Source organism: Pleuronectes platessa, chromosome 14, assembly GCF_947347685.1.
Source record: "Pleuronectes platessa chromosome 14, fPlePla1.1, whole genome shotgun sequence".
Taxonomy (NCBI): Eukaryota; Metazoa; Chordata; class Actinopteri; order Pleuronectiformes; family Pleuronectidae; genus Pleuronectes; species Pleuronectes platessa.
The window spans coordinates 11,029,220-11,053,755 of NC_070639.1; the positions used below are offsets into that span (position 1 = coordinate 11,029,220).

At 44.8% G+C, this 24,536-nt stretch overlaps 1 protein-coding gene across 1 annotated transcript in view; it reads right to left on the reverse strand.

Annotated features, from left to right (window-relative positions):
• igsf3 (immunoglobulin superfamily, member 3) overlaps positions 1 to 23,240 on the reverse strand; it is a 77,432-nt gene extending 54,192 nt beyond the window's left edge. The window contains exons 1-2 of the mRNA XM_053439256.1: positions 22,188 to 23,240; positions 3,946 to 4,326 (exon numbers count right to left, since the gene is read on the reverse strand). Coding sequence (XP_053295231.1) covers positions 3,946 to 4,326; positions 22,188 to 22,230 — 424 coding nt within the window. The 5' untranslated portion in view covers positions 22,231 to 23,240. The remainder of the gene's footprint in view (positions 1 to 3,945; positions 4,327 to 22,187) is intronic.
• Between the last annotated feature and the right edge of the window lie 1,296 nt (positions 23,241 to 24,536).

Genomic DNA, 24,536 nt, shown 5'->3' on the forward strand with positions numbered 1-24,536 from the left:
ATACGGCAGCTTCAGAAGCAGGAGCAGTGTGACACTCGTCCCAGCCAGGGCTTGTTGTTCTGCTGGCTGTTGGACTCGCTCGCACACAGGCTGGTGCGTAGGATAAGGACAACCACGACGGCCGTGTCAGGCTGTTGTCCGTTTCTCCTACAATCTGATGTGTAGGAGGAAATCCTAGCACGCGCACATGCACAGCCAACACACAAGAGCACAGAAACACACTCTCGCATGCAACGGACCAAGCTTAGTCAATCTCTCAAAGATCAGAGAGTGGGGGTGTGTACGAAGAAACTACACGTGGCCTTTGACCTCAAAGAGCTTCAGCGCACTCTTAATCACAGGCAGCGCAGCAGAAACAACTTATGTGGTAAAGAAAAAAAGACAGCTCCTCCGAAAGATAAATAAGGGTTTTAGAGAAATTACAAGAAAGAATTGACTTTAAAAACAGAAATGTTGTCTCTAACCACAGTGCAGCTCAAACCTTGATGCATCAGAACTCCACTTTTTACTAATGCATTTGTGTGACATTTATTGGACCCATTTATTGTCGATCCACATCTTTGAAGTATAACTATGTTTACCTGAACCACAGTTGCTCTGTAGCAATCGAAAATGTAAGAAATGGAAAAGGCAGTTTAGAGAATCCAATTTGAGTTTTTCTAAAATCGTGCTTTACTTTACTTTTGGTCAGTTGGACGCAACAAAACTTGGTATAAGACACTGACATCTTAACTCTTTACAAAGTTGAAATGGCTCACACATTAGTATTTAAATATATAGAGGATATGGACTCAACTCTACTACACTTATAACTTTGTTTTGGTCTCCACCACCTCCTTCAGGAAATACAAGGCGTTCAGTAGCTTCATATTCCAGTTTGTCCACCAGCTTGTTGCCAACTGTGTTTATGTTGTTTAGTGCTGCTGGGAGCTAACAGCATCTAGATAAGTTGACACAATGAGATTGCACGTACAAGGCAATTCATCTGTAGGTATGGTATTGGTGTTTGAAGAATTTAGGCCAATATTTCATTTCACAGAGATTTCTGATTGATCCATGAACCTACCCACCCACTCCAAATGTCACTCAAACTTTTTCCTACACAACAGGGATTTGTGTCATGATGGCCAATTATTTTTATTTTTTTTCATATGGTCAATGTAAAGGACTGTATTTATGTAGCACGTTTCTTAGCTCCAACCACTTAAATACATACAGTGCTACTATTTTAACTTTTCAATCACACATCGTCGGCAGTCAGGGTTCAGTGACATTTCAGTGACATTTCCGCACGCTGACTACAGAAGCCAGGGATTGAACCTCAGATCTTCTGGTTAGCCGACCTGCTCTACCTCCTGAGTCACAGCCTCACATATGTGTGTAATACTCCCACACTGCCTGAGGCAATGTTGGCCCGTTCCCATTTGATCAATCTGGCATCAGAGTGTATGAGACGGAACCTTTCTGACTGCTCACTCCCTTTAAAGAAAAGGAGAAAAGTCTCAGTTAAGCATCTTCTTAAACAAGGAGTAGCAGGGATCGTTTTCCAGTCAATCAACCACATTTACAGCTGGGGTTCCTCATTCTGTGTGACAGACAATACAACACATGAAAACACTGTGTCATCCTATCAGGGAGAGCAGGTGTCCAGGTGCACCACTGAGACGGTTTTCTTTCTCCAGCGGCAGGGAACCAGTTCCATGTTAAAACCCCTCACCTGCTCTTTGTACAGAAGGGTGACAGTGGATGAAATGCAGCCCTGGGACTAATCCTTAATGCAGCACTCAGGGTACAAATGACTGTGTGGCCTTCCACCCCTACAATTAACCCAACCACCCCACCGCCAGACACGCAGCCTCACACAGAAACATTGCTCCTGTCTGCCCTTCTATGTCATATCCCTTCTCCTCATATTTCCTCTGTAATACTCTCCTGCTAGTGGTTGCCGTTTGACATCACCCTTGAAACACATCTCTGCAAGGGCAGAATCTGCAAAGGCCTTTTTTTCACAACAAGAGAGCGAGAGCAAATTAAAAGAAAGAGGCCACGGCTGATGAATGGACACAGACAGATTACAGAGGGAGGAAAAACAGGAGGATGAGGAAGAGGGGGAGGTGTTTGCACACAAAGGTCCCACGGAGGCGTGCAGCTGCCAGGGATCAGAGAGGGTATCAAAAAGAAAAGCAGAGAGGAAGACGGGAGAGAACCTGCCGTGTACCCTTGACCTCCAAAACTGGGTTAAGAGGTTACAGACACAGAAAGAGATTACAAAGTCCCTCAACACCTCTGCTTGCATACCATGGCAAGCTCCCACTCACACGCAGATCTATAAATACTGTGAGCCATCAGCAGTGCAGTTTGATGAGCCCTGCCCTACATACTAGAAAATACAAATGCTGAGGTCCATAGAATAACACTTCTTCAACTGAAAATTCAAGCCTATAGATGTGTTAAGCACACAGTAGCCTTTGTTTTTGCAGTCTGACCCGATAGTGACCACATTTTTTTATAAATATCAATATCTCTCAGTTCCACACAATGGTTGAACTAGGCCCTTAAAAGTTCAACCCAAAGTTTCACCCAGTAACCTTTTGGGTTGCAATCTGACCCTGAGAAAAAGGTCAGCCACGCCTGGGCATGAAGGCATGAAGTTATGAAGTTATGAAGGGAATGGAATGCCCAACTCCAGCAGCTGTGAGCCTATTGGATGGATCTGTGGGTGCTTGCGTCTCAGGAAAGAGTGGGAGGAGGAGGCTTGTGTACCGTTCGTACCATCCTCACATCACGCCAACACACCGGGTGCGTTATTGAAAAGGCTCAGGTCAATGAAAAGGTGTGGGAAGGAAGTACGTGAGCTGTGAGTGAGGGTTTATGAGTGAGGCGGAGAGATAGAGATAGAGAGAGAGAGAACAACAGAGTGAATGAGTGGAGAGAGACAGAGAGCGAGTCAGAGAGAGAGAGAGGGCGGAGAGATTGTTTTTCCCCCCCGTCAGAACAGGTGGGACTCTGTGTGACTCTGGAGGGCAACACTTCCTCTCGCACTCCTTCCATAGGATACACACATCACATCGAGGCTACTTCTTATTAATACTTTATATACGTGATCCGTCTGGCTGCTCGGATTTCAACAAAAATCCTGTTTCCGATTTAGTTGGACTTCCAAAAGTAAAAACAACAACACATCAAATTCAAGATAACAGCACACAGTGGTGTGTCCTGCATTTTTGTGTATTTGTATACCTACATTTTATACATACTTATAAAATTACCTCAAACTAACGGAGCAAACCTGGATAATATTCTCGAATAGGATATCGGGTTAGGAGCCCTTGACAAACTATAATGGTACAGCTTATCGACCCTGTGCACAATACGTAATGGGTACTTGTAAGCTACCCTTTAAGGATATATGAGCACTTTATGTGTGTGTGAAACTGAGGGATCAGCAAAGACTCGCAGCTCAACTTTGCCCTCGGACTCAAAACATGTTAATCCAGCCTTGAAAAATAATGCAACACAACTTAATCTCTGAAGAATAATCACAGTTACACTGCCACAACAGAGGGGCGCGCTACGTTAGCATTCCATTAGCACTTTGTGTATTAAAAGAGGATAAAGGAGTAAACTTTCATCACCGAAACTGGATTTCAATTCAATAGATAAAATTGGAGAAATAGTTGAATAATTGTATCACATCATCTGAATAACGAGGTACAAAATGTCATTAGTAGAGCACAAAATACAAGAAAGTGGGGGTCTTTTAATTTAAGCATGGCTCCAAAGCTCCACCAGTCATCAAAGATGATTATAGGTAGTTGGAGAGGTCATTAGCTGGTGAAGAGATTGGTTACTGATTGATGCAAACTATGACTAAAGGTTTGATAAACTACAACTGCGGTTTATCTGTACATGTTTGTGAGTATTTGTATGTTCTTAGAGACTCACCCGTGACGTTGGTGCGTGCACTGTACGATCCAAGGTACCTCCCGTCTGTGTTGGGTGTGTAACACTCAAACAGGCCCTGGTCCCCGGCCTGCACTTTGGTGATGTGCAGCACAGCTGAGTCGCGGCTCAGCCTCTCCACAAAGATTTCTTTGCTGTTCACCCTCTGGGCGTACACAGTGTAGGCATAGTTTGGCTGAGCTGTGCTCACGATGCGGATCTCCCGGTCCTGTGCCGCTGCCAGGTACATGGACCACTCAAAGTCCTGCTCCACCCCGTCTTTGTAGCCCGTCACGTTGCACCAGATGGTCACGTGGGAGCCCTCGGTTCGTATCAGCGGGCCACTCTCCACCGTCACGACTCTCTGAGCCACGGCAACACCGGCTACAGACGAAGGAGGGGAGACAAAGGATGGTGTGGGGAGAGAGAGAGAGAGAGAGAGAGAGAGAGATAAGAAAAATATGAGTTACAAACTGTAGTTTAAATATAAACCATTGGCAGAGTTTATGCATCTGACATCTTCAGAGACAGCACGATGTTCACACACTGAGGTGGAGGTGTTCATATACACACACATTCACACAAAGCACACACGGTTTTCGAACCCCAACAACCTGAAACATTCACACAGTCACGACTCTTTTCAAGACCCGTGATCCAATCACGCTCACTGCTGCTTCACACACTCGCATGTTAAACCCTCGCCACAGGGACGGCACTGCAGCTGCACTACACTGAGGTGTGAGGAAGCCATCTGGGAGTTAGGACAGAGGTCAGTGTGAGCTGGTTAAACAGCAAAAAGCCAGCAGAGCATGTTAAGTGTGTCAAGCTGCACGGAGTACAGGTGTTTTCGAAATGGATAATAAATACTTTCTTGCCTGACGCATCATTACTTTTTAGTGCCCATCGAGATTCCTCAGCCAGGATGTGCATGGACTACTCATTAGAGCTCAAATGATAAATTAGCCCGGCGAATATATTGGCCAATAATAATCACTGCTCATTGCTCTGGTGGCTCAAAGGTGACAGGAGATAACAGGACAGAGGAGCCAAACATCCAGTAGGTATGTTCTGGTCATTAAGAGGTGTTGTCATATCATCCAGAGAGTGTGACACTCATTTTTCACAGTCATTTTCCCCTACTCATTGAATATCACAGTTCTTTACAGGTATCGTAATGAAAAATGCTTAGAAGTATGCTTATGTACAAGTACAATATTTTAAACTCTCAATATGTCACTAACCACTAGAGCCCAACTGATGCAGATTTCTGGGGGCTGATGCAGATACCCATTTTGGGGTGTAAACATTTTCAGATAGCGACATACACATTCATATATATATATATAAATGTACACCTATACACACACGCTTTTAGATACATGAACAAATGTTTTCCTTGTTTATTCTGTAAAATAAAACCCCTGTGCATATCAATAAATATAAACATATACTGATGTGTTTGTGAACAGTTTATATCAGCCATAAGTCAGTCGTGCTCAACTTGCCACATAATGGAGGTTAAGATATATAATGATACAAATCAGATGTTCAAATGGAAACCTAGGTCTGTACATTTGAATGAAATACCAGAAGGTTAAATGGAATTACCTCAATTTAAAAAAACTGCTTCCTGAAAAGGCTTCATTATGTTCAAGGTCAGAATTACTAATTCAGTTTGAACATCTTCTCACTCAGTTCTATCAAGACGTTTCTATGAACGCTGTTGAATGTTCATTAAAAAAAAAATGTTCAAACACAACAAACACAAGTTTGGTGAGATAATGTGTTGACTATTGGGAGTAATTGACTTGTCACGAAGGCTGACTGTTACTAGTCTGTTTGTTGCTTCATAGCCTGTATTTATGACAAGCGACATATTGTATGTAAATCCTGCCTCAATCCCTTGCATGCATTCACACAGACACAAACACACCACACACACATAACATTCACCATTCAGGGAACAAATACAAACATCCCTCTCATTGCAGCGGGGATGTTTGTATTCCAGTTTGTACAACAGAGCACTGTTGTACAAACTTGTATTCCAGTTTGTACAACAGAGCACTTACACATAACCCCCCAAATCCAGACAGAGTGACAAGCACGCTGTTTCCTGTCTGCACAAGCAACTGGGGACTGCAGCTGGGTTTGTGTGTGTGTGGGGGGTGCGCACATGTGTGTAAGTGTGAGAAAAAAGGAGGCTGTAAAAGGCTGTGTCTGTGGGCACAATGCTCATCATTAATAATTCACCAGAACAGCTTTTTAACTTCAACATCCTCTTTCCTCTCATTGTAGCTTTTCCCTCACACTTCCACTACACCGCCACCTTTCATTCACCTTTATTAGCTCCAGACCATTTACACTCCTGTACTGTACGTGTGTGCACAAACATGCACGGGCGTGTGTGTCTGTAGTACAATAAACGGTTATCTTGTTGTCACCTTTGCAGACTGGCGTAACTGGTTTGAGTTACTGCACATGTTTGCAAACATGAGATACTGCCTGTGTCGATCACAAGTCTTGCGTTTCCTTCCTGAGCTCGGAGCATCAGGTCTTCTGTCTATCGCTTGCCTTTTGAAACTCATCCCACTGATGAGCTGATACAATCTTCACAAACCTCTGATTTACAGTCCCTCGCTTAGATGGGATTTGAATTCAGTCACAGTGGCATAATATAAATGAACACTGATTAAACTAATCATTCCTTATGGCTTGATCTCCAGTAAAAGACCCCCACACAACTCATCAAGATGTAAATTCTCTCAGATTTACCCACGAATGCCTCTAATTCAAATATTTAACTCGGTAACTAAGGAGCAAAAAGAAAGGAAAATAGTGTGAAAAAATAATGCGAATGTGCTTTTTAATAATGTACATGTAAATGTCATTTTCCAACATGCACATCACATGCATTTTTTATGCAGTTCTATTGAATCATGCAACATATGTCCCAACGCTTCCTTTACACAGATGTAACTACTTTTTAACTATGATTAAAAAGAGTTAGGCCATTTTACTGGGGTTTCTGTTTGTATTTGGAAAAAGACATGAATAAAAAAAATTAAGGACGAGAACCGCCACCAAGGGCCAAAGTCGTCTTCAATTCAGTCCAATAAATAATTGTATACTTTTTTCATCAAGAACCATGAATTACTCTCTGAGTAATCAGGTATAATGCCAACCAAAATAGATATATCCTGAAATGTTATAAAAAATTTATGAAAACCTTTCAGGATACTCCCCCTGATCAGGATCCACACCAAATAGTAAGGGGTTCTTAACAAAAAAAGCCCTGCATATTTCCCCTAAGATTTCTGTTGGTAAAAATGGAGAGGTAGATTTGTTATTCTGCCGGATGTGTAACGACCCTGAATACACAATAGAAACATCAACAATATCGTATCTTGATACGAGGGAGATGAGAGACCCCAACCTTCTGCATGCAACTTCTGCAGGAGAAGCGAATGGATTTCTGAAAATAATTTCACCCCGTGCAATGATTTCTAATTTAATATTATGAATTGTTCAGGGTTCTGTTAAGCCGTGATGAGGTTCATGATATCAGCAGCTACTTTGCACATCTCTTCCCGGCTGTGCCTGCATATCGAGCTGCTTCATCCCCAGAGGTCACAACCTGTGAAACATCACACGGACGTTTAAAAAGTGAGTTTACATACAGATTGACCGAGAGTCAGCAGACAGGCGTACTGACTGAGTCGGACAGAGTGCGGTAAGAGATGCATTAGGTAAGAGGAGCAACCGTCTAATTCTGACTCAGACCCCTGGTTCCCTGCTTTTCCTCACTGTGATGTCAGAGTGCTAATCTGGCGGCGCCAAGTCTTCTTCTCCCGTGTCTCATGTTGCAGCGACTCATCTAGAGCTGCTGGAAACACATTACTCACCCCCTCAAAAAAATATACATTGCTGAACTAAGACCCGTCCTGCTGTCATCCCTCTGAAACAAGTTGCCTCCTTACTTCCGATTAGTCTCAATGCCATCCACCCTGTCTCACCATCAATCCTTCCCTCCGTCCTGCCCCTCCGGTCTCTCTCCCTCCCTCTCTCTCTCTCTCTGTATATTCCTGTCTGTTCTCCGGGGCCTTGCGGTTCTCTGCGTCTTTTCAGGCAGGATTTAAGCAGCTCTGCGAAACTTCAAAGTGCCCATCGCTCCGCAGGCTGTTTAGAAAGGCTGACAATGACATACCAAACCCTGCAGACCTTCAACTGATTGCACCATTCCGCCCCCCCTTACGCAATAATCCCGCGCCCCGCAACCTCCCCCCCCGTTTCTTCACCTCTGGCTGCGCTGCCTCGATCACCCAGAGTTCCCAGATATGCTCAAGAAGGCCTCCGACTTTTCTATTATTAACACTCGTCTCCATCTCTGCATACCGTGGATGATTTGCTACCCTTCTCCTCCTCCTGCGCTCACTCTGTTTAGCTTTCCTTCCCATGTGTCTCATCACTCGTCTTGGCTGCCGGATGCTTCCCTCAGCTTGTTGACTGGACGCAGGAAACATTTGTCTAGTGTCAGATGATGGGGAACGATCACGGAGAAGCTCTCGAACTGACCTCGGTGTTCTTCAGCTGGAGCATGCATAGCAATGGGAGTGTATGACCAAAAACACACGCACAGAAAAAAGCTGCAAAGAGGATTAAGCTAAGTGGAAGGGGGGTTAAACACTAATCCAATCATTTGTGGCCAGTGTCTTATTCTCAAAGGAAACAGCAGCAAGGCCACAAGCTTCCATTCCTGCGAGTCACCATCACTCTGCTATGACACATGGTAATTACACACCTAGGCAGGTGTATAATAAAAAGTCTGGAGCGTGACACAGAGGGCATCCAGCAGTGCTGAAATGTGCTAATGTAAGAATTCCAGCTGTCCATCATTTCCTCACGCTTTGCTTTCATGTCTTAATAATATTCACGAGCAAACATTTGCCCTCATATTTCTGGATATATATAATTGATGCTTCTAACATGCAACATGTGCAAAAATGAAAAAACAAGACAGAAAATGAAAATCTACCGGTGAAAAAGCGGTTTCACACGTTAAAGACACAGATGAAGGAGTCAAGAGAGTTCGCTTCACCTCTCGCCTGAATAATTCTGTGGATTTGATGCTGTTTGCGAACACGTCTGCACTGCGTTGCCAATGTGTGAAAAGCAAAATGGGTAAACTCCAGACCCAATCCTCCGGTCTTGACCCGCAGGTCAAGTCTAAAAATGGTTTAAGTGAGCAGGGCTCAGCCAGACGAGCCTCCCTCAGCAGGCTCTACAGACATACCACTGAGAGCACCCTCACCACCTGCGCCTCTGTCTGCTTTGGGAGCAGCAAGGCCTCCGACTCAGACCTTATAGAGCGATCAGCGAGCACGGCGAAGATGATCACCTGAGCCTCTCTCCCTTCCAGCTATCCACTAATCTATCTGCTAATTCCAGAAATATCCGTCTCTCCAGAAACGTTTATTTTACCGGGCTCACACTTGGCATGTGTATTGTTAAGGGCCTAGGGGTCTGTAGTGTCCAATTCGGAAAAATTTGGACACTTGATACAGTATTTTTTCAGTACTTTAACATTGAGCTGAACTGTGAATTTATTTATAGATTTTACAGATTTTATTTTCGACGCTGTGGGCCTCAAGCTCTGCCATGAATCCTGCAATCGATCAATAACCTTTAACTTGACTTGAAAGGTTGAGCAGGAATATGATGAGGTACTGTCAATACGTGAGTTTACAGTAATAAACTGATGCTCACATACATTCCTGCAGTAGATTAAAATGCAGCGCTTGCAAATGCTTCTCCTCTCACATCTGTGTCTGACTACGATCCAGCTGAAGAATATATATCTTTGATTCCCCTCATCTATGTGTTTACGATCCATTTCTCCTCTGGCTCCCAAAGTGCTCTTCTGATTGAATGAGTTGTTCGTCCAGCTGCTCTGCAATTCCTGTCTGGAAATGCCACAGAAGCTGGTAAACGGTAAAAATGTAAACATTTAGTAAAATTAGAATACACAGGCGTCCGGCGCGCTGTACCAGTGGCAACAGCAAATCGGTAACCAACTGGGCCCTCAGCAATGGGAATGGCCCCAACCAGAGCAGCCACGGTCTGGACTGGTTGGTAGATATCGGTAACTCTATATTGTTTATTCTGGGGAGTTTTTACTTTTTTGGAGAAAGGCATGAATGGACAATAACCCTTCAACTCAAAACTTCTCTGCACACACTTTCAGGGGGAAGTTAAAGAGCAGTGGAACGACAGCAGCTACAGCCAGTGAGAGATGAATTAATTATGAGCCATCTCGGACCCAGTCAATGTCCCAGCTCCCCAAGGGAAGTTCAGACTCATCCCACAGATCTGAAATCTTGTGAAGATTCTCAGACAGCGAGGTAGCGCTGAGGCGAGGAAAGGATTGCATGCATGGCGAGCGGAGAGAGGAAAAAGAGAGAGAAGAGGGAGAAGCTAGAGAGAAAACGACAGCTGCCTCCGGGGTGCCGAACACCAAAAAAAAAAATGCTCAGAGTTAAGTGAATATATGTGCCACTCACTTGTGTGCAACATATAAACGCAGTATATTACAGAGAGAATTAAACGCTAGAGAGAAAGGAAGAACAGTGTTTTCCTCTGCACACTCCTCAAAGCTGGTTTAACCATTCTCCAAAAAATCTCTCGGTGCCTTTCTCCCTTTAGGCCCCGAAAAGCATTTGACCCCGTTAACATCATTACCAGAGAGAGAGCAAGATGCGGGAAGAGAGGAGGGAGAAAGATGAAAGCGATAGAAAGAGGAGACACTGGCATTTAACAGGATGTGGTCATGATACCATGACTACTGAAATGAAATAAACCTCCACCAGTTTAATTATATTTTGGCCTACAAAATCATAATTGCCCAAATTATGTTTGGACGCCGCTGTGCATCATGTGAATTTGTGCATGAGCTGTTTTCAGGCAAAGTTTCACATATGAATAACTCAGCCGGAGTTTATCCAGGAGACCAGTTACATCTCTTACAACAACAGGAAAGCCTTCAGGCGAGGGGCAGCGTCCAGATAAAACACGGAGGCAGGACAAGACGTATAAATTCTGCTGCAGATATAATGCGTTGACATCGACACAGGCGTCAATTCAAAATCACCAAAAGCCTTCAAATCTCATCTTTGCCTGCATCTTCTGACACGCACCTTATTTTCATCCTAAAATATTCATGGTCTTTTTCTCTTTTTTAGTTTTGCGTCCGACGTGTGCATCAACACGCCCACCTGCTGTATTCTCACATGGTCTCACTCTGACATTCGATGGAAATTTTACCACAGGGCTGGTGAGAAAAACTCAGGAGAATGTCCCGAGATCAGTACATGTCTGAAAGCAACACAATATCCTGGTTTGAGAAACTGTAAAAGTGTTCACACACACACAGAGAATATTTGGATTCTATGTCTTTTTACTCGGCACCGAATCCTCGTGTCACCTTGAAATCCATGCCAACATACAAATGAATGCAGCTCTCTCTGTGAGAATAATAATCATGATTTCCAGTGTTTACAGGAAGAAGGACCTAGCTGCTAGAAGGCAGTCAACGGGGGAAACAGGTGCGACACACAGTCTATGTTTCATAAAGCATAAAAGAGAGACAAAGTGCTCTCACTTCCATTAGAGGGCCAGTTCGACAGGCTAGCAGGCTGCTTTAACAGCTGACACACACTAAGAGCAACTGACCATTACACCCACGCAGTTTTAATCAGAGGGAGGACAAGCGAGTGCAGGCGTGTTCACAGAGTGGGAAGACGAAGCCGGCACGCTGTGTGTTATCATGCAATTCTAATGGTTAAGAGGCAAAGATTACGAGATGTTACATAGAGGGAACATTTCACTAAAGCCCTTTTCACACTGGTCAAAAAAACACACCAATATCTGGCTGTGGTCTGAAATGGGAATGCAGGCAATCGGCAGTCACTCGACTCAGGTTATTAATCGACCACGAATTCTTCTTCTTCTGTCTATAAACTGATGCTGCACCTTCACTGGCACAACGTTACAACATCCATTGAACTTCCAAGCATTGGCGAGCATGAACAGCCATGACGGTTTATAGACTTCATGTTTTTCTCATTTGCATATTTGTGACATCGAACATGACGTGAGAAAGGCGATCGCACTTCTGAGTGTTGCAGAAACAGGAAACTCGGCCAGGGGGAAGAGAAAGAGAACCACACATAAACAAACAGACACACACATGTATAGTGCATGATTATACTGCACTATCGTCCCTCCTCTGAGGCTCACTCCAGCTTGTGCTAGAGAACAAAGAGTTCACGACCAAATATCTTGCGTAGTTCTTCTTTTTGCCAGAACTGGGACAGAGCTGAAATAGTTTTTACATTTCGGGGGGGGAAGTGATATGGCTTATTCACTTTATTTCCAGGAAAGCATAACCTGGTTGGCAAGGAGATCCACCTACGAGCACCTCCGTCTCTCACTCATTAAAACATGATGTCTTGTTTGTCTAATCCGTACTAAAATTGACACATAAAAACAACAAGTTCTTACAGAGGGTTATGTGTGTGGGTCACAGCAGGACTTCAAGAAGTTACTTTATTCAATAGGCTTTCAAGCTGTTGAACAGAACAGGTTCCGTCTGTCTCCAGTTTTGTGATTATGATAAGCTGAGCGGGTGCTCGCTGCGGCCTCATAACCAGATTCAGATGATAAGAGAAGGATTTTTGCAACGGCTTTAAAAACACAGGACATGACTCCTTCTGCTTTCAAGTCTCTCAGCAGTCAAGTCCGAGTCAAGCCTCCAATTTTTTTGATTCAAATCGAGGTCTCAATTCTAGGGGCTCGTGCTCCGTGCCACACCTGGGCCATGTTGTCCTCTGCTCCTTCCGTGCTAACTGGTTCTAATTTATGGGCCCCCTGGGCTACAACAGTCATGACCCCACCTGTGCTGTTGCGCATAACAGCTGGTGAGACCAGGATGGACGCGGTGGGGGGTTTCCGAGGCCAATTCATTCTTCTGTGCCAGTGTGATACAGTACGCAGTAGGAGTCCGTGGCCTCCAAGCTATAAATGTTACCGTGCAAGTGTAGGGGCTGTGCATGCTGAGCACAAATGTGATTGGTCTGCGCGGTCTGATTCATATTTTCTCCATTCCATTTCCGGTGCATGTAGTATTTTTGAGAGTGTCAACAGCAAAGAGCAGATATTAATCTATCCTTCCCCGCTGAACAGCTGCCTCTTCACACTCCCTCCTACGCCCTCAGCTGCTTCGCTTCTTCCTGCTGGACCGCGACGTGAAACAGCTTTTGAATTGTCATTGTTTGATCCTGGGTGATCGTTTCAAACGGGGAGATAATCAGCCCAACAGGGATTTCTCCTCATCCTTTTAAATAACATTTTCCTCAAACATTTTTCGATCATAATTCTCATTACCGATGTCAGAAATTGTTTTCCTCCTCCTCCTCCTCCTCCTCCTCCTCCTTATCTGGCAAAGCTGGTTCTCGAATGCTACATGTTGCTTTAACGCTCAGTCCCCTCGACTTGAGGGCAATCATGATCAGTTTTGAGATTTGTTAGACAATCATTAGATGACCCTTGTTTTCCAGCCTGCAGCTATAGTCAACAAAGTGAGCTCGTGCAGTCACTACACCATCATCATCACATATGGCAAAGCTGCAGCAACATATCGTCGGATAAATCTTAAGTAAAGACTAAATATTGCGGCTGGGTAGCACTGTCATTCTTCCACACAGGCCATTCTACACACACATTGTTGGACATATAATGAGATCACTAAGCCCCTACCATAACAAGTAAAATCCAAACCCTAAAGGGTCGGCCATACTTTCCGCGTTTCTCAAACCTAGGTCTGCATCGGCCTGGTGTTCCAAGCACGTGTACCAGATCCCACATTCCATTGCATCATGACCAAGCGTAGCTGCTATTTGTGTCTCCTTCTTCTCCTTCAAAGATGGCTTGTACAAACGAGAGTCCCAGCAGATCTCCTCACACAGCCTTTCTTCAAAACCAGCGTGTATGTTCTTCATCCTCATCATCATCATCATCTTCTCCTCTTTTTTGCAACCAAATCAAGAGCACGCCACCAGCTGGACTGGAAGGTATCAAACAACAGGATATATTGTACCTGGAGCATGCGCAGTTGATGTGTACAGTCATGGCAGTCACACATTTTGAGCTGCACGTAGAGGTTCGTATAGGGGTCCATGTGTACCCTTGCGGACATGGTTGGGCGATGAAGTTAACGTCACACAGACTATAAATCACCTTTACTCCGATCTGAACCCGATTATAACACCAAAAGTAACTCAATCCTCAAACAACCCTTTGAAAAAACATTTTGGGGAAGGTGAGGGCATTTTGGTCGGTCCTCACTTTCCCCAAAATGTCTCCATGCCGTAACGTCTATGCTCAACATGACCTCACAAAGAAAGAAGCACTATATCACGCATTCAAAAATAGTGTGTATTGTTCTTAATGGGAAACAAGAACTAAACCCAGTAGTACAATGTGAGCAATCAATTAAGAGAAAGAAATCCACGAGCTGAATATAGGAAGTAATTACACTCTCCATCATTTCCCCATGAATGCTGCTGTCAACGTGCTTTTAAACTCCGCTTCATAGATCACTGGAATAAAAAAGGAACCAATTTTCCAAACAACACTGAACCCCTCTACACTCATCATCATCTGGACAATAGCACCATATCAAATATAATTATTTACAGAGTATATACACACATATATATATATATATGCAAAATGGCTTCTGCCAAGAGTAAATTGATTTTTGCCAAATCTATATTGGTAAACAATTACATGAGTGACAGATGGTTACAGTTAGTGTGTGTGTGTGATGGATACTAACAGGACTGTCTGTGCCAAACTGAAGTGCTTAGGTTTGTGATTAAACTTAACAATATTTTAATTGAAAATATGGACGTTATCTCATTGACTGTTTATTTCTGCTTATTAGAAGAGTGGGTGAGGCAGAAAGGTAAGAATAATGAGGAACAAAGACAAAATTAACAGAGTGCTTGTCCATGCATACACAAACACACACACACAAACACACACACTTCAAGTACATTAAGCGCCTCCATCCACGCCCTTCGCCAGATCCATTAACTCTATATATGGACACCTGCTACCCCACTAACCTCATCTCCCCAACCCCCAGCCCTAAGCTATCTGACCCCCTCCAGGCCTCCCCCCACTACCAGACACATCCCCCACTCACACTCTCTCTCTGAATGACAAAGAGCTGTGGTCTTGAATCTCAACCCAACAGAACTTTCATCCAGACAAGAAACTTTGCTGAATTTTTGTGGAAGTTGTCGTTAAAAAGAAAAGAAAAGGGAAACGGAGGCAATAAAAAACATTCCACTATCTTCAGTCATTATCCATCTTGTGCTTGTGCACAATTAAGCCCGACAGCTGTATCTACTTCATGTACAGTGGTTAGTTTGTGTATGACTGGCAGCTTGCTATCACTTCCCACGTGTGCACATTAAGCTGCAGATTGGAAAGAAAACTAATTAACGATTAATTATTGTACTTCAAATAGACCTTTCCCCTTCCATTGTCAGTCATTTTGTCTTTCAGGCAGTAAAATGCACAGACTTGTATATTCATGCATTTATGTATAAGCAGCAACGACGCACACAACCATCATGCACACATGCCTTTTCTGGTTTTAGGTTTAAAGTGGGAAACGATCACATTAACTAAAAATAATGCCGGGGGGGGGGGGGGGGGGGGGGGGGGGGGGTGCATAAATATAGACTTTTGCTCATGCAAGTATTTTTCAACATAAACACCATCACAAATATGGATCGTCAGCCGTGTGCAGGTGGGGAGCTTGTCAGTGGGATCTGCTCGGGCTGGGGATCGAGCAGGGACGGGGGAGCGTGTGGCTGCGGTGAAGGACAGCAGCTCTGTGTGTGTATCTATTGGGGGGGACGGGGGGGGAGTTAAGTGCAGTCCTCTCGTAAGCCATCATCATTCCCATCACACAACCGCAGGAGGTGCGAGGAACAGACCAACTCCCCCGAGGGAAGGGGGCTGGTTTGGACTTTTAATTGGTCAAGGAAGGTGCTGCTCATAAAAAAAGTCCAAGGTAAATGGGGCCGTTAAAACCCAGATTCTTCCTCCAACGCTGTACGGGAGGAGAAAATATCTGGCTTGAATCCCTTGAGGGCCGTTTTTAATTAGTATTCTTTGAAAAGGAAGCTGGGCCTGGTATTGTTTGGAAAAGGAGGGGGGGAGGGAGGTCAGGGGCTATTCACAAGAGGAGGAGGAGGAGGAGGAGGAGGAGGAGGCAGCTGAAGTACCTTTTGAGTGCGAGAGTGAGAAGAGGCAGAGATCCATGCAAATCTCACCTTAAGAACACTTAACGGTTTACAAACTGAGCACCTAAAGGTCAGTTGTGGCATTGTTATCACAAAACATGAGATAAGGGTGTCGGGTGTGAGGAGGTGATCAGGCGCTGCTATCGTGACGTGGGACAGTCCCGACGGTTAAACCCAGAGGTGCTGCTGCGGAGAAAAAAATCTAACACAAAGCAGACGCTGCCTCTGCTCTGTCTCCGGCTACAGCCACTTCACTGATTCACTGTGGCAGGCAGGAAGTCTCCCTCAAGAACTTTGTTACACTTCACACAGTCACTCATCTTCACATGCGAAGTGCAGAGAGGCTACAGCTCTGATCTGGGTCACGGGGGAGGATCGTCATTAAAACTAAAAAAAAACTCACACAGACACTGCAGGAGAAGAACGGCTGAGATTATCCCACAACTAACTTTTGATCTACTGCTCTAGTACCAATAAAGGTCAGTCGGTTCGATCGCAAATAGTTTCCAGACACTCCCTTGATCTCTTCAAGGCTCCGCTCGAGGAAAAGCACTTTTATTCCTTTTAAGATGTTTTATCTGCGAGAGGACGGAGACCCCGTATAGACCTGCGGTTAACATCCATCCTGAGTGATCAGATCACAAGTGGTACAGGAGTGAAAGCACCTAAATGATCCTGAGAAGCGTTTTGAGCGGTCAACCACATTCAGAGGTGGTCTGACTTCCATCGGCTCACATTCTTTTCTGTGTGTGAATGCAAATCCGTCCTGGGCCACATGAAGGACCCCCTACTCAGCTGAATGTCTCAAATCCATGACAATGTAAATGTATCTTTGCATTTCTCAGTCTATATTTTGATTTGTTTGTGGCATCAACCACCGATCACCAAATGATGACAGATACTTTTACTTAAATTGGTCAAATCTTTCTTCACCGCTTCACAATCAATCATTCATTCAGTCCCTCCAGACTCCGCTCCGTCTGATTCTCACACGCACAAACATGGTTATTAGACACACCTGTAAACTCAGACTGGGTAAAACCACATTATTTGGTCTTCTTGAACACAAATAACGAACGTGATTTTTTTGCATCTTGCGCAGGGAAGTAGGATCCACTCACAAATGGTCACAGGACAGACGTGCAACAGATGCTGCGGGTTACAGATCACATTAAGAAAGAAAGAAGAGACGGCTTCTAACATAATGATGTGAACACTCTTTGTGCTGACCACTGGTGATCGGATCTCTCAGGACAGATGTTCAGACCTGGTCTGAACATCTGTCCTGAGAGAGAGGAGGGAGAATTGAAGGCAGTAGTAGTAAAGCTGATGTGGTAGTTGGGTGTGACTTTCAGTAGCAGACTGTGAAGTCTGTATTTGGGGGACTTACTTTGCCTATTGGCATTACACACTGATAACCAGCATTTGACTCATGCTCAAGCACATGACACACCAGTGTGAGCACTATGACCCACTCCTCACCCAGTCCTATTGATCATGACTAACAAGAGGTCTCAGTCCAATAGAACACTGACCTACGTCTGGCTGCTTTGTCAATATCCCTCCCGACTAGAGTGGCTATTTACTGGAAACTTACCACACAGTTAAGTCATTTTGTCAGTTGAGTCGACAACTGTTATGGTTTTAAAAAACAAAATACAAAAAAAAGGGCGTCTTGTCATCGGTATACACAACGACATGGGTCTAATGCAAACAAGCCCGCATACAACTTCAGATTATAGCAGGCACAGAAAATAACAAGGGGAGCAAACAGGAGCAATGTCAGACAGCTGCACGAGTCCATATTTCCCCCCAACAGAAAGAAGCGGGTCCCCTGTTCCTGGTGACAATAACAGACACAAATAATGAGAAACAAAACCTGGGACAATCCCGTCGCGAACACGACAAATTTTTTTCAGCATCATGTACACGGAACAGCTACACAAACAGCGTGACGGTGAGTTATTGCATTTTGCCTCTCTGTCTAGACAGCCCTCTCTCCTGTATCAGCTGAGGCCGACAAACACATGGAAACCATTCCTACTGTGGTAACAGCTGAGTCAAGATGTGCAGCCGGAAGACGCATTGGGCTTGACCACACACACAAGAAAAAACTCCATGTCATTCTGAGGTGGGTGGGGGGCTTTTCAGCTGTCATTCTTATTTGGGACAGAGGAGAGGCTGGGGGGTGTGCATCCGGGAGTGGCACTGCAAACTCGGAATTCTGACAAATGCCTCTGAGTTGACCTCAACATTCCCATGACCATTGAAGGCTGAAAAGACAAAAGAAATAACTATGATTCGTGTATCTTCAATCTTTTAACATCGCCTTGATCTCTAATTGACCTCAATCTAGATTATTTCCCCTTCATATATCTATGTCATAAAACAGGGAACAATGCTACTTTGACTAGCCGCTAAGTGAGATTTATGCGAATGATGTAACATGATGACATCACAATACCTCAGAAGTATCGGCGGGAAAACTGACAAAGTATTTCAGGCGCTTTAGTGGCAGCATTTTCCATCTAAATACTAGATGTCAAAGCTACACACAATTATCCAAATGAGTCCATTCCATACGCACGATTATTAATTTATTTCGCCATTAATTATATTGGAAGTTGTTTCACATAATTCAGAGGATGCATTTTAATTAGTTTGTCCAAAATGGAAAACAAAATGATTTACATCCAAACTACTTTAGAGCATCTGTGGCAATTGTCACAGCACCACACGTACAATCAAATCAGAGTGGCTATAAGTGCTGCCATTCCTACTTTGTGCAAATGTTTTTTGGGGAAAAAAATAAAAAACCTGGCACAGCATTTATGCCTAAAATGGAAATGAGCTCTTAAGTACCTTTCTGCCGTTTGATTGGGGTAATTATGCAGAGCTCCACTTTATAATCTGTTTGCCAATAAGCACAAAGTTTGACAGCGTTACAACAACCACTTAAAACTTCTGTTAATCCATAGTGAGCTGTAATGAACCGGGATAACAGGTTATTCATTCGCCTTCCTGGCAAAGGAGTAGAATCAAATGGAGGTGGATGAGGGAGGAGGTAAGGTGGTCCCTGCTTTTCATGCACTTCTTTATGGAGTCCTGAGTTGTGTTTATTCCATCGCAGGGAACATCGAGTCGGCAGCATAATTCAAAACTCCAGTTTTACTGAAGCTCTGCTGTTGCGCCTTGATTTTAAATAATGATATATCATGACAAAGAATGCAGACATGAGGCAAGTCTGCAAGAATATTTTCATTTCCTAGATATGTAAATGAAACCAGAGGATGCAAGTAAAAATAAAGCATGCACTTTTTTTTAATGCAACTGCAGGGCATGCTATTTAGAGTGCTAATGGTTTGTAGCAAATTAGCAAAACAAGCTAATCGCTGGTAGCATAGGACTGACACAAAGAGGCAGCTGTTTCTTTATGTGTGTTGGTTATGTGATGCATGCTTGAACAAAAGGCCTCACCCACTGCCACACCCAAATATGATCCAACCCTTCTTCTTCCTCTCCCCAACCACCAACCCTCTCATGTAGATTTGTGCAAATCCGTCCATAATATATTCAGTAACTGTATCAACAGAGTGAAAACAGCACCTGTCTCATCGAGGGGGCAGCGCTAACCGAGGTATATTAAAACATCACGTTATGACAGACACATGGGTAACCTGCAAGTGGCAGAATGTGCATCTTGACAGACATAAGCTTTAAGATTTTTTTCCCATGCATAATGCGAGAGCTGCTCTGAGACCAGCTGATAAACAGGACCAGTGGCAGCTCATCACAACCTGGGCGACTGCAGGCCACTCTCATGTCAGGCCCCGGTAAATGGAAACCACTCAGGCATTTCACAGTTAAACCAGCCAGCCTCACACATATAACACATTCAATTTAGTTATATAAACCCGGATGTCTTGGGTACTTTGCGTCGGCTCCCTCTATGTCAAGCGCACTCTCACACAAATGGCAGCAAAACCCAGAATGTGCACAACAAGACTCTCACTCGAGACTTTCTCACTCTCTGTGGGGGCACAAGACGGCATCCTGTTTGTAAACCTAATAAACATTCGCTCCTCCAGGCAACTCCTTTATATGCCTTATATCATATGCCACACATAAGCATGCACGCTCACACCTGGTTGCAAACTCAGCAACATAAATCAACCAAGATATAAGATCTGCCTAAGTGGCACCCCTGGGTTTAGCAGTGACGTGTGCAGTTGCCGTATGACACAGCCTTCATCCATCTCTTTGTTATTTCAACAAGCAAATGAGAGTGCAAACGCGCGACTGCTGACACACAAGAGATGTGTCACAAATCTGACCCACACACATATCTCCCTCAACACAGATGTGTTTGTTTGTAGATACCTCTAGGAGAGTTTAATTGAGGCTCCATTACTGTACTACCGGAGCATGGCTCTATTCTCTTCCTTGAGAGGGATCTCTGGTCTTTTTTCCCCCCCCTGAGGATGATGTGATGGTTTTAGATTCAGGTTTTCTTGCAGATTTTCAAGTTTAAGAGGATTGCAGCATATCTCAACTGGCAGAATTGTGAGCCTCATGTCAACGATAATGCTGGAAACACATTACAATGTTATTAAAAATATCGCGAGTCCACTTGTGATTCATGCCAAGATCTACACCGACGTTCACGTTGAACAAAAACCTGCTCTCATCCAACACCTGAGCTGTCCCTGACCGCCTCAAACTGCTTTTCATTTAACCATATGATTCATTGTTATTACATAATTGGAAAAAACCACTCCGTTATTCAGCTCACACTGTAGATAGGATCTGAATTGTGTGTGTGTGGTCTTCCCTACTGTACGGCGCACAATGCCTCTCACGTTCTTCATGGTAAATCTCATTTGCGCCCCCCCAGCCCCCTAAACCCCAACCCGGTGAAAGTGACTTCTGGAAAGGGAACGTGAATCAAGGCGCAGGCCCGTAATCCTCTTGGCCAAGTGGGGGCCTCCAGTGGGCCGACTTCCACTCCCACCCCCGCCTCCCTCCCCCGTCCCCCAGCAGCACCCACAGGCCTCCCAATCCAGGAACAGAAAGGGCCATCTGGTGTTTGTTTGGGACAGTTCGCAGACAGGATGTACCTTATGCATCTATGTGTGTGTGTGTGTGTGTGTGTGTGTGTGTGTGTGTGTGTGTGTGTGTGTGAGCCATCACGGCCGTATGAAGGTTTGAACGTCACCGAGTGTCATCGTTGGAACACGTAGTGTGTGTTCTTCACCTGGAGGCATGACTAACTGTACCAACTGCACAACAAAGCCGGCACTGGGTGTCTTCACACACACTGGATGACTTCATACCCCGGGGGTGTTGCTAGTGAGTGTGATCCAGGTGTGTCTATGATGCATGTGTGAGTGTGTGTGTGTGTGTGTGTGTGTGTGTGTGTGTGTGTGTGTGTGTGTGTGTGTGTGTGTGTGTGTGTGTGTGTGTGTGTGTTTGATCTTGGTGTGTACCTATGCATGTGTGTGGGTTAATTACATACAATATCAGGTTACCACAAGCAGCACTTCACAACGCAGGAGGTCAGACTGTGCAGGGTTAATCTGACTAAAGTCCAAACGTGACATTAACCTAGTTCAACACACACACACAGACACACAGCTGTCCACAGGCATCTGTTATTATTGCAGCGATTATCGATGTAGACTACATCCACCTGACTCATGATGACTGGTAGTTGCTCTTACCCACTGATAGTCTCAAACACGTGTGTGTGTGTGTGTGTGTGTGTGTGTGTGTGTGTGTGTGTGTGTCTGTACACGCAGGTCCCCCCTCATTAATCTAACAGAGTATTAATCTGACAGCAGCTCCTCTCTCCTCCAGGTGACTTACCGAGCAGCGCACAGGCGAGCAGCACGAGCGCACCGGTTGCCATTGTGTGGTGTTGCCCCGCAGATTCTCTTCCAGCAGCTATTCCCTTTAGACGGTGTCTGGCCGGGGTTTGACAGTGTGGTGCAACCGCTGGTCCCCCTGGATCAGGAAGAGGAGGAAGCTCTGCGAATCCCAGGCGAAACGAAAGCCTGTCCTGAGCCCCAGAGCCGGAGACACCGGCGGTTTGCCAACGAGTGTCCGACTCACCTCTCCGTGTCCTCCTTTTGCTGAAAATAAAAAAACCCTCAGCTGGCCAGGAGCAGGAGCGTCCCCCTCTCTCTCTCTCTCTCTATCTCTCTGCCTCTCTCACCCTCACCTATCTCGCTTCTTCACCGCTGACGACGTGTGCGTACGCCAGGCGCCCGGGCGACCCAACCCACTCCGCGTTTACGCATCCACCGAGACTGCGGAGAAGATTCGGTCCAAAAAAGGGACAATGGCAAAAGTCAAAGAGTAACCTGTGCGTACTGGGAGATGCTGGGATTCAACGCAGCCCCGTGCACTGAATGCGAAAGTCCCGGTGGTCAGACTGGGAACGAGCCCTCGCTTCCTTCGCTGGTGATGGGAGAGCAGATCGTCAGTCCGAGCAGACTCCAGCTCTCTCCACGGCGAATCCCGGAGACGATCATCAGTCTCCTGCTATCGCTCCCGCAGAAAGCCCAGTGGGCGGGCGCTCCAGATGAACAGACAAGGCTTTGTGCGCGCACACAATAAATCTGATTAATCAATGAACACGTTTTACTTCCCAAAACACCGACTTCTCACTGAACTCCCTTGAGCCAATGTGTCCCGATTTAAAAAGGACTAAATTCACGCGCAAGACTCCAAGACGAGAGCCCCCTACACAAAACAGCAGATTTTACTCGTGCGTTCAAACACTTGCTGCGTAATTGTGATCCGTCCGATGAGTGGTTTTGAAATAACAGATCCCTGCCAGCCTCTCTCTACTTCCCGGTTTCCTGCCCGGAGATCCACCTCCGTACGTCCGGTAGTTTGAAAAACTTATCGGCGTGCTGCTGCTGCTGCTGCACTTCTGCCCCCACCCACCCTCCTATCAGAGGAGACCACGCCCCGGCCGGCAGTGTGGGACACCATCCACTGGAGGACAAATCTGCATGTCTGGATTTAAATTCTAGGCCATGTGCGTTGAATGGGTTAAGTCAAGTGGAGGGTAATTAAGGCGTTCAAGCTCACACCAGTTCGTATTTTGCAGGGGGGAAGTTGAGCAACCTTGTGTGGCTGGCACAAAATCATATTGTCTTGCGAGAGGGTAATTCTTTTTGAGAGGAAACAGAAACAAATCCTTTTGAAATCTCAAGTCTTTTTTATTAATGATGTTTACTTGTCACATGCTGATCACAAAAAAAGTCTCATTCTCATGCATAATTTACCCAGCAGTCGCAGAATATTTCATATCACTCCCAGCTCCTCTTTCCACACACACACACACACACACCTCTGGCAGGCGACATAATGAGCTGCCACTCTGTTTTGGGAACTGTCACTGACATCGGAGACAATGCGTTAAAGTTCTCCTCTCAGAGGTTGCAAGTTGCAAATTTCACCCCCCTTTGATTCCGATAAGCATCGCTTTGACACGTGCACGGGATTTATTGATTTCGCCCGACTCTCATTGCCTTATTAGGTGGCTCTCAAAATAGACATAGGGTGAATGGGAGTTTGCTGGGAGACAGAAAATAGCACAGTGAGATAATACTGCTTTGGTGTGAAGCTGTGAAAAAGGAGCACGGCGTTTGGGAGAGGACAGAAATGTGGAAGCTCCTACTTAAAGGCACCCGGAGCTCTCTCCTGTGTAATACATGAATAAATAAATCAGCAGGCCGTCGCCATGTGCACACAAAAAAGTAATTGCAATAGACCCATCTGGTATACTATTTTTTAATCGACCGGGAATTTCAAGTTCCGAACACTCTCTGATTGCAACATGAATACTGTTTTTATTTTTGGAAGCAGTAGAAATGATTTTTGTTTTCTCCCGTTTGCTGTGTTCATAGATCTCAGCGAAGATAAAAAAAACTTCCTGAACAACGGCTGCAACGAGTCGGGTTCCTGAGGCACCACGAGAGATGTTTACAGAATACTGTTCGTTTATCAATCACAACCTCACATATGAATAAGAGTTAAGCAAACACTTTAATGAGGAGAAATATATATATATATATATCGTCTCTGTTTGTCCCTCCTTCTGTCTAAAACTGTGCTGTGGTATTAACGGAGGAAGAGAGACAGCTTTAGCATGTTTATGTAGGAAAAACAAAGGTTTAGCAGAAGTTCCTGCCATAAAAAAAG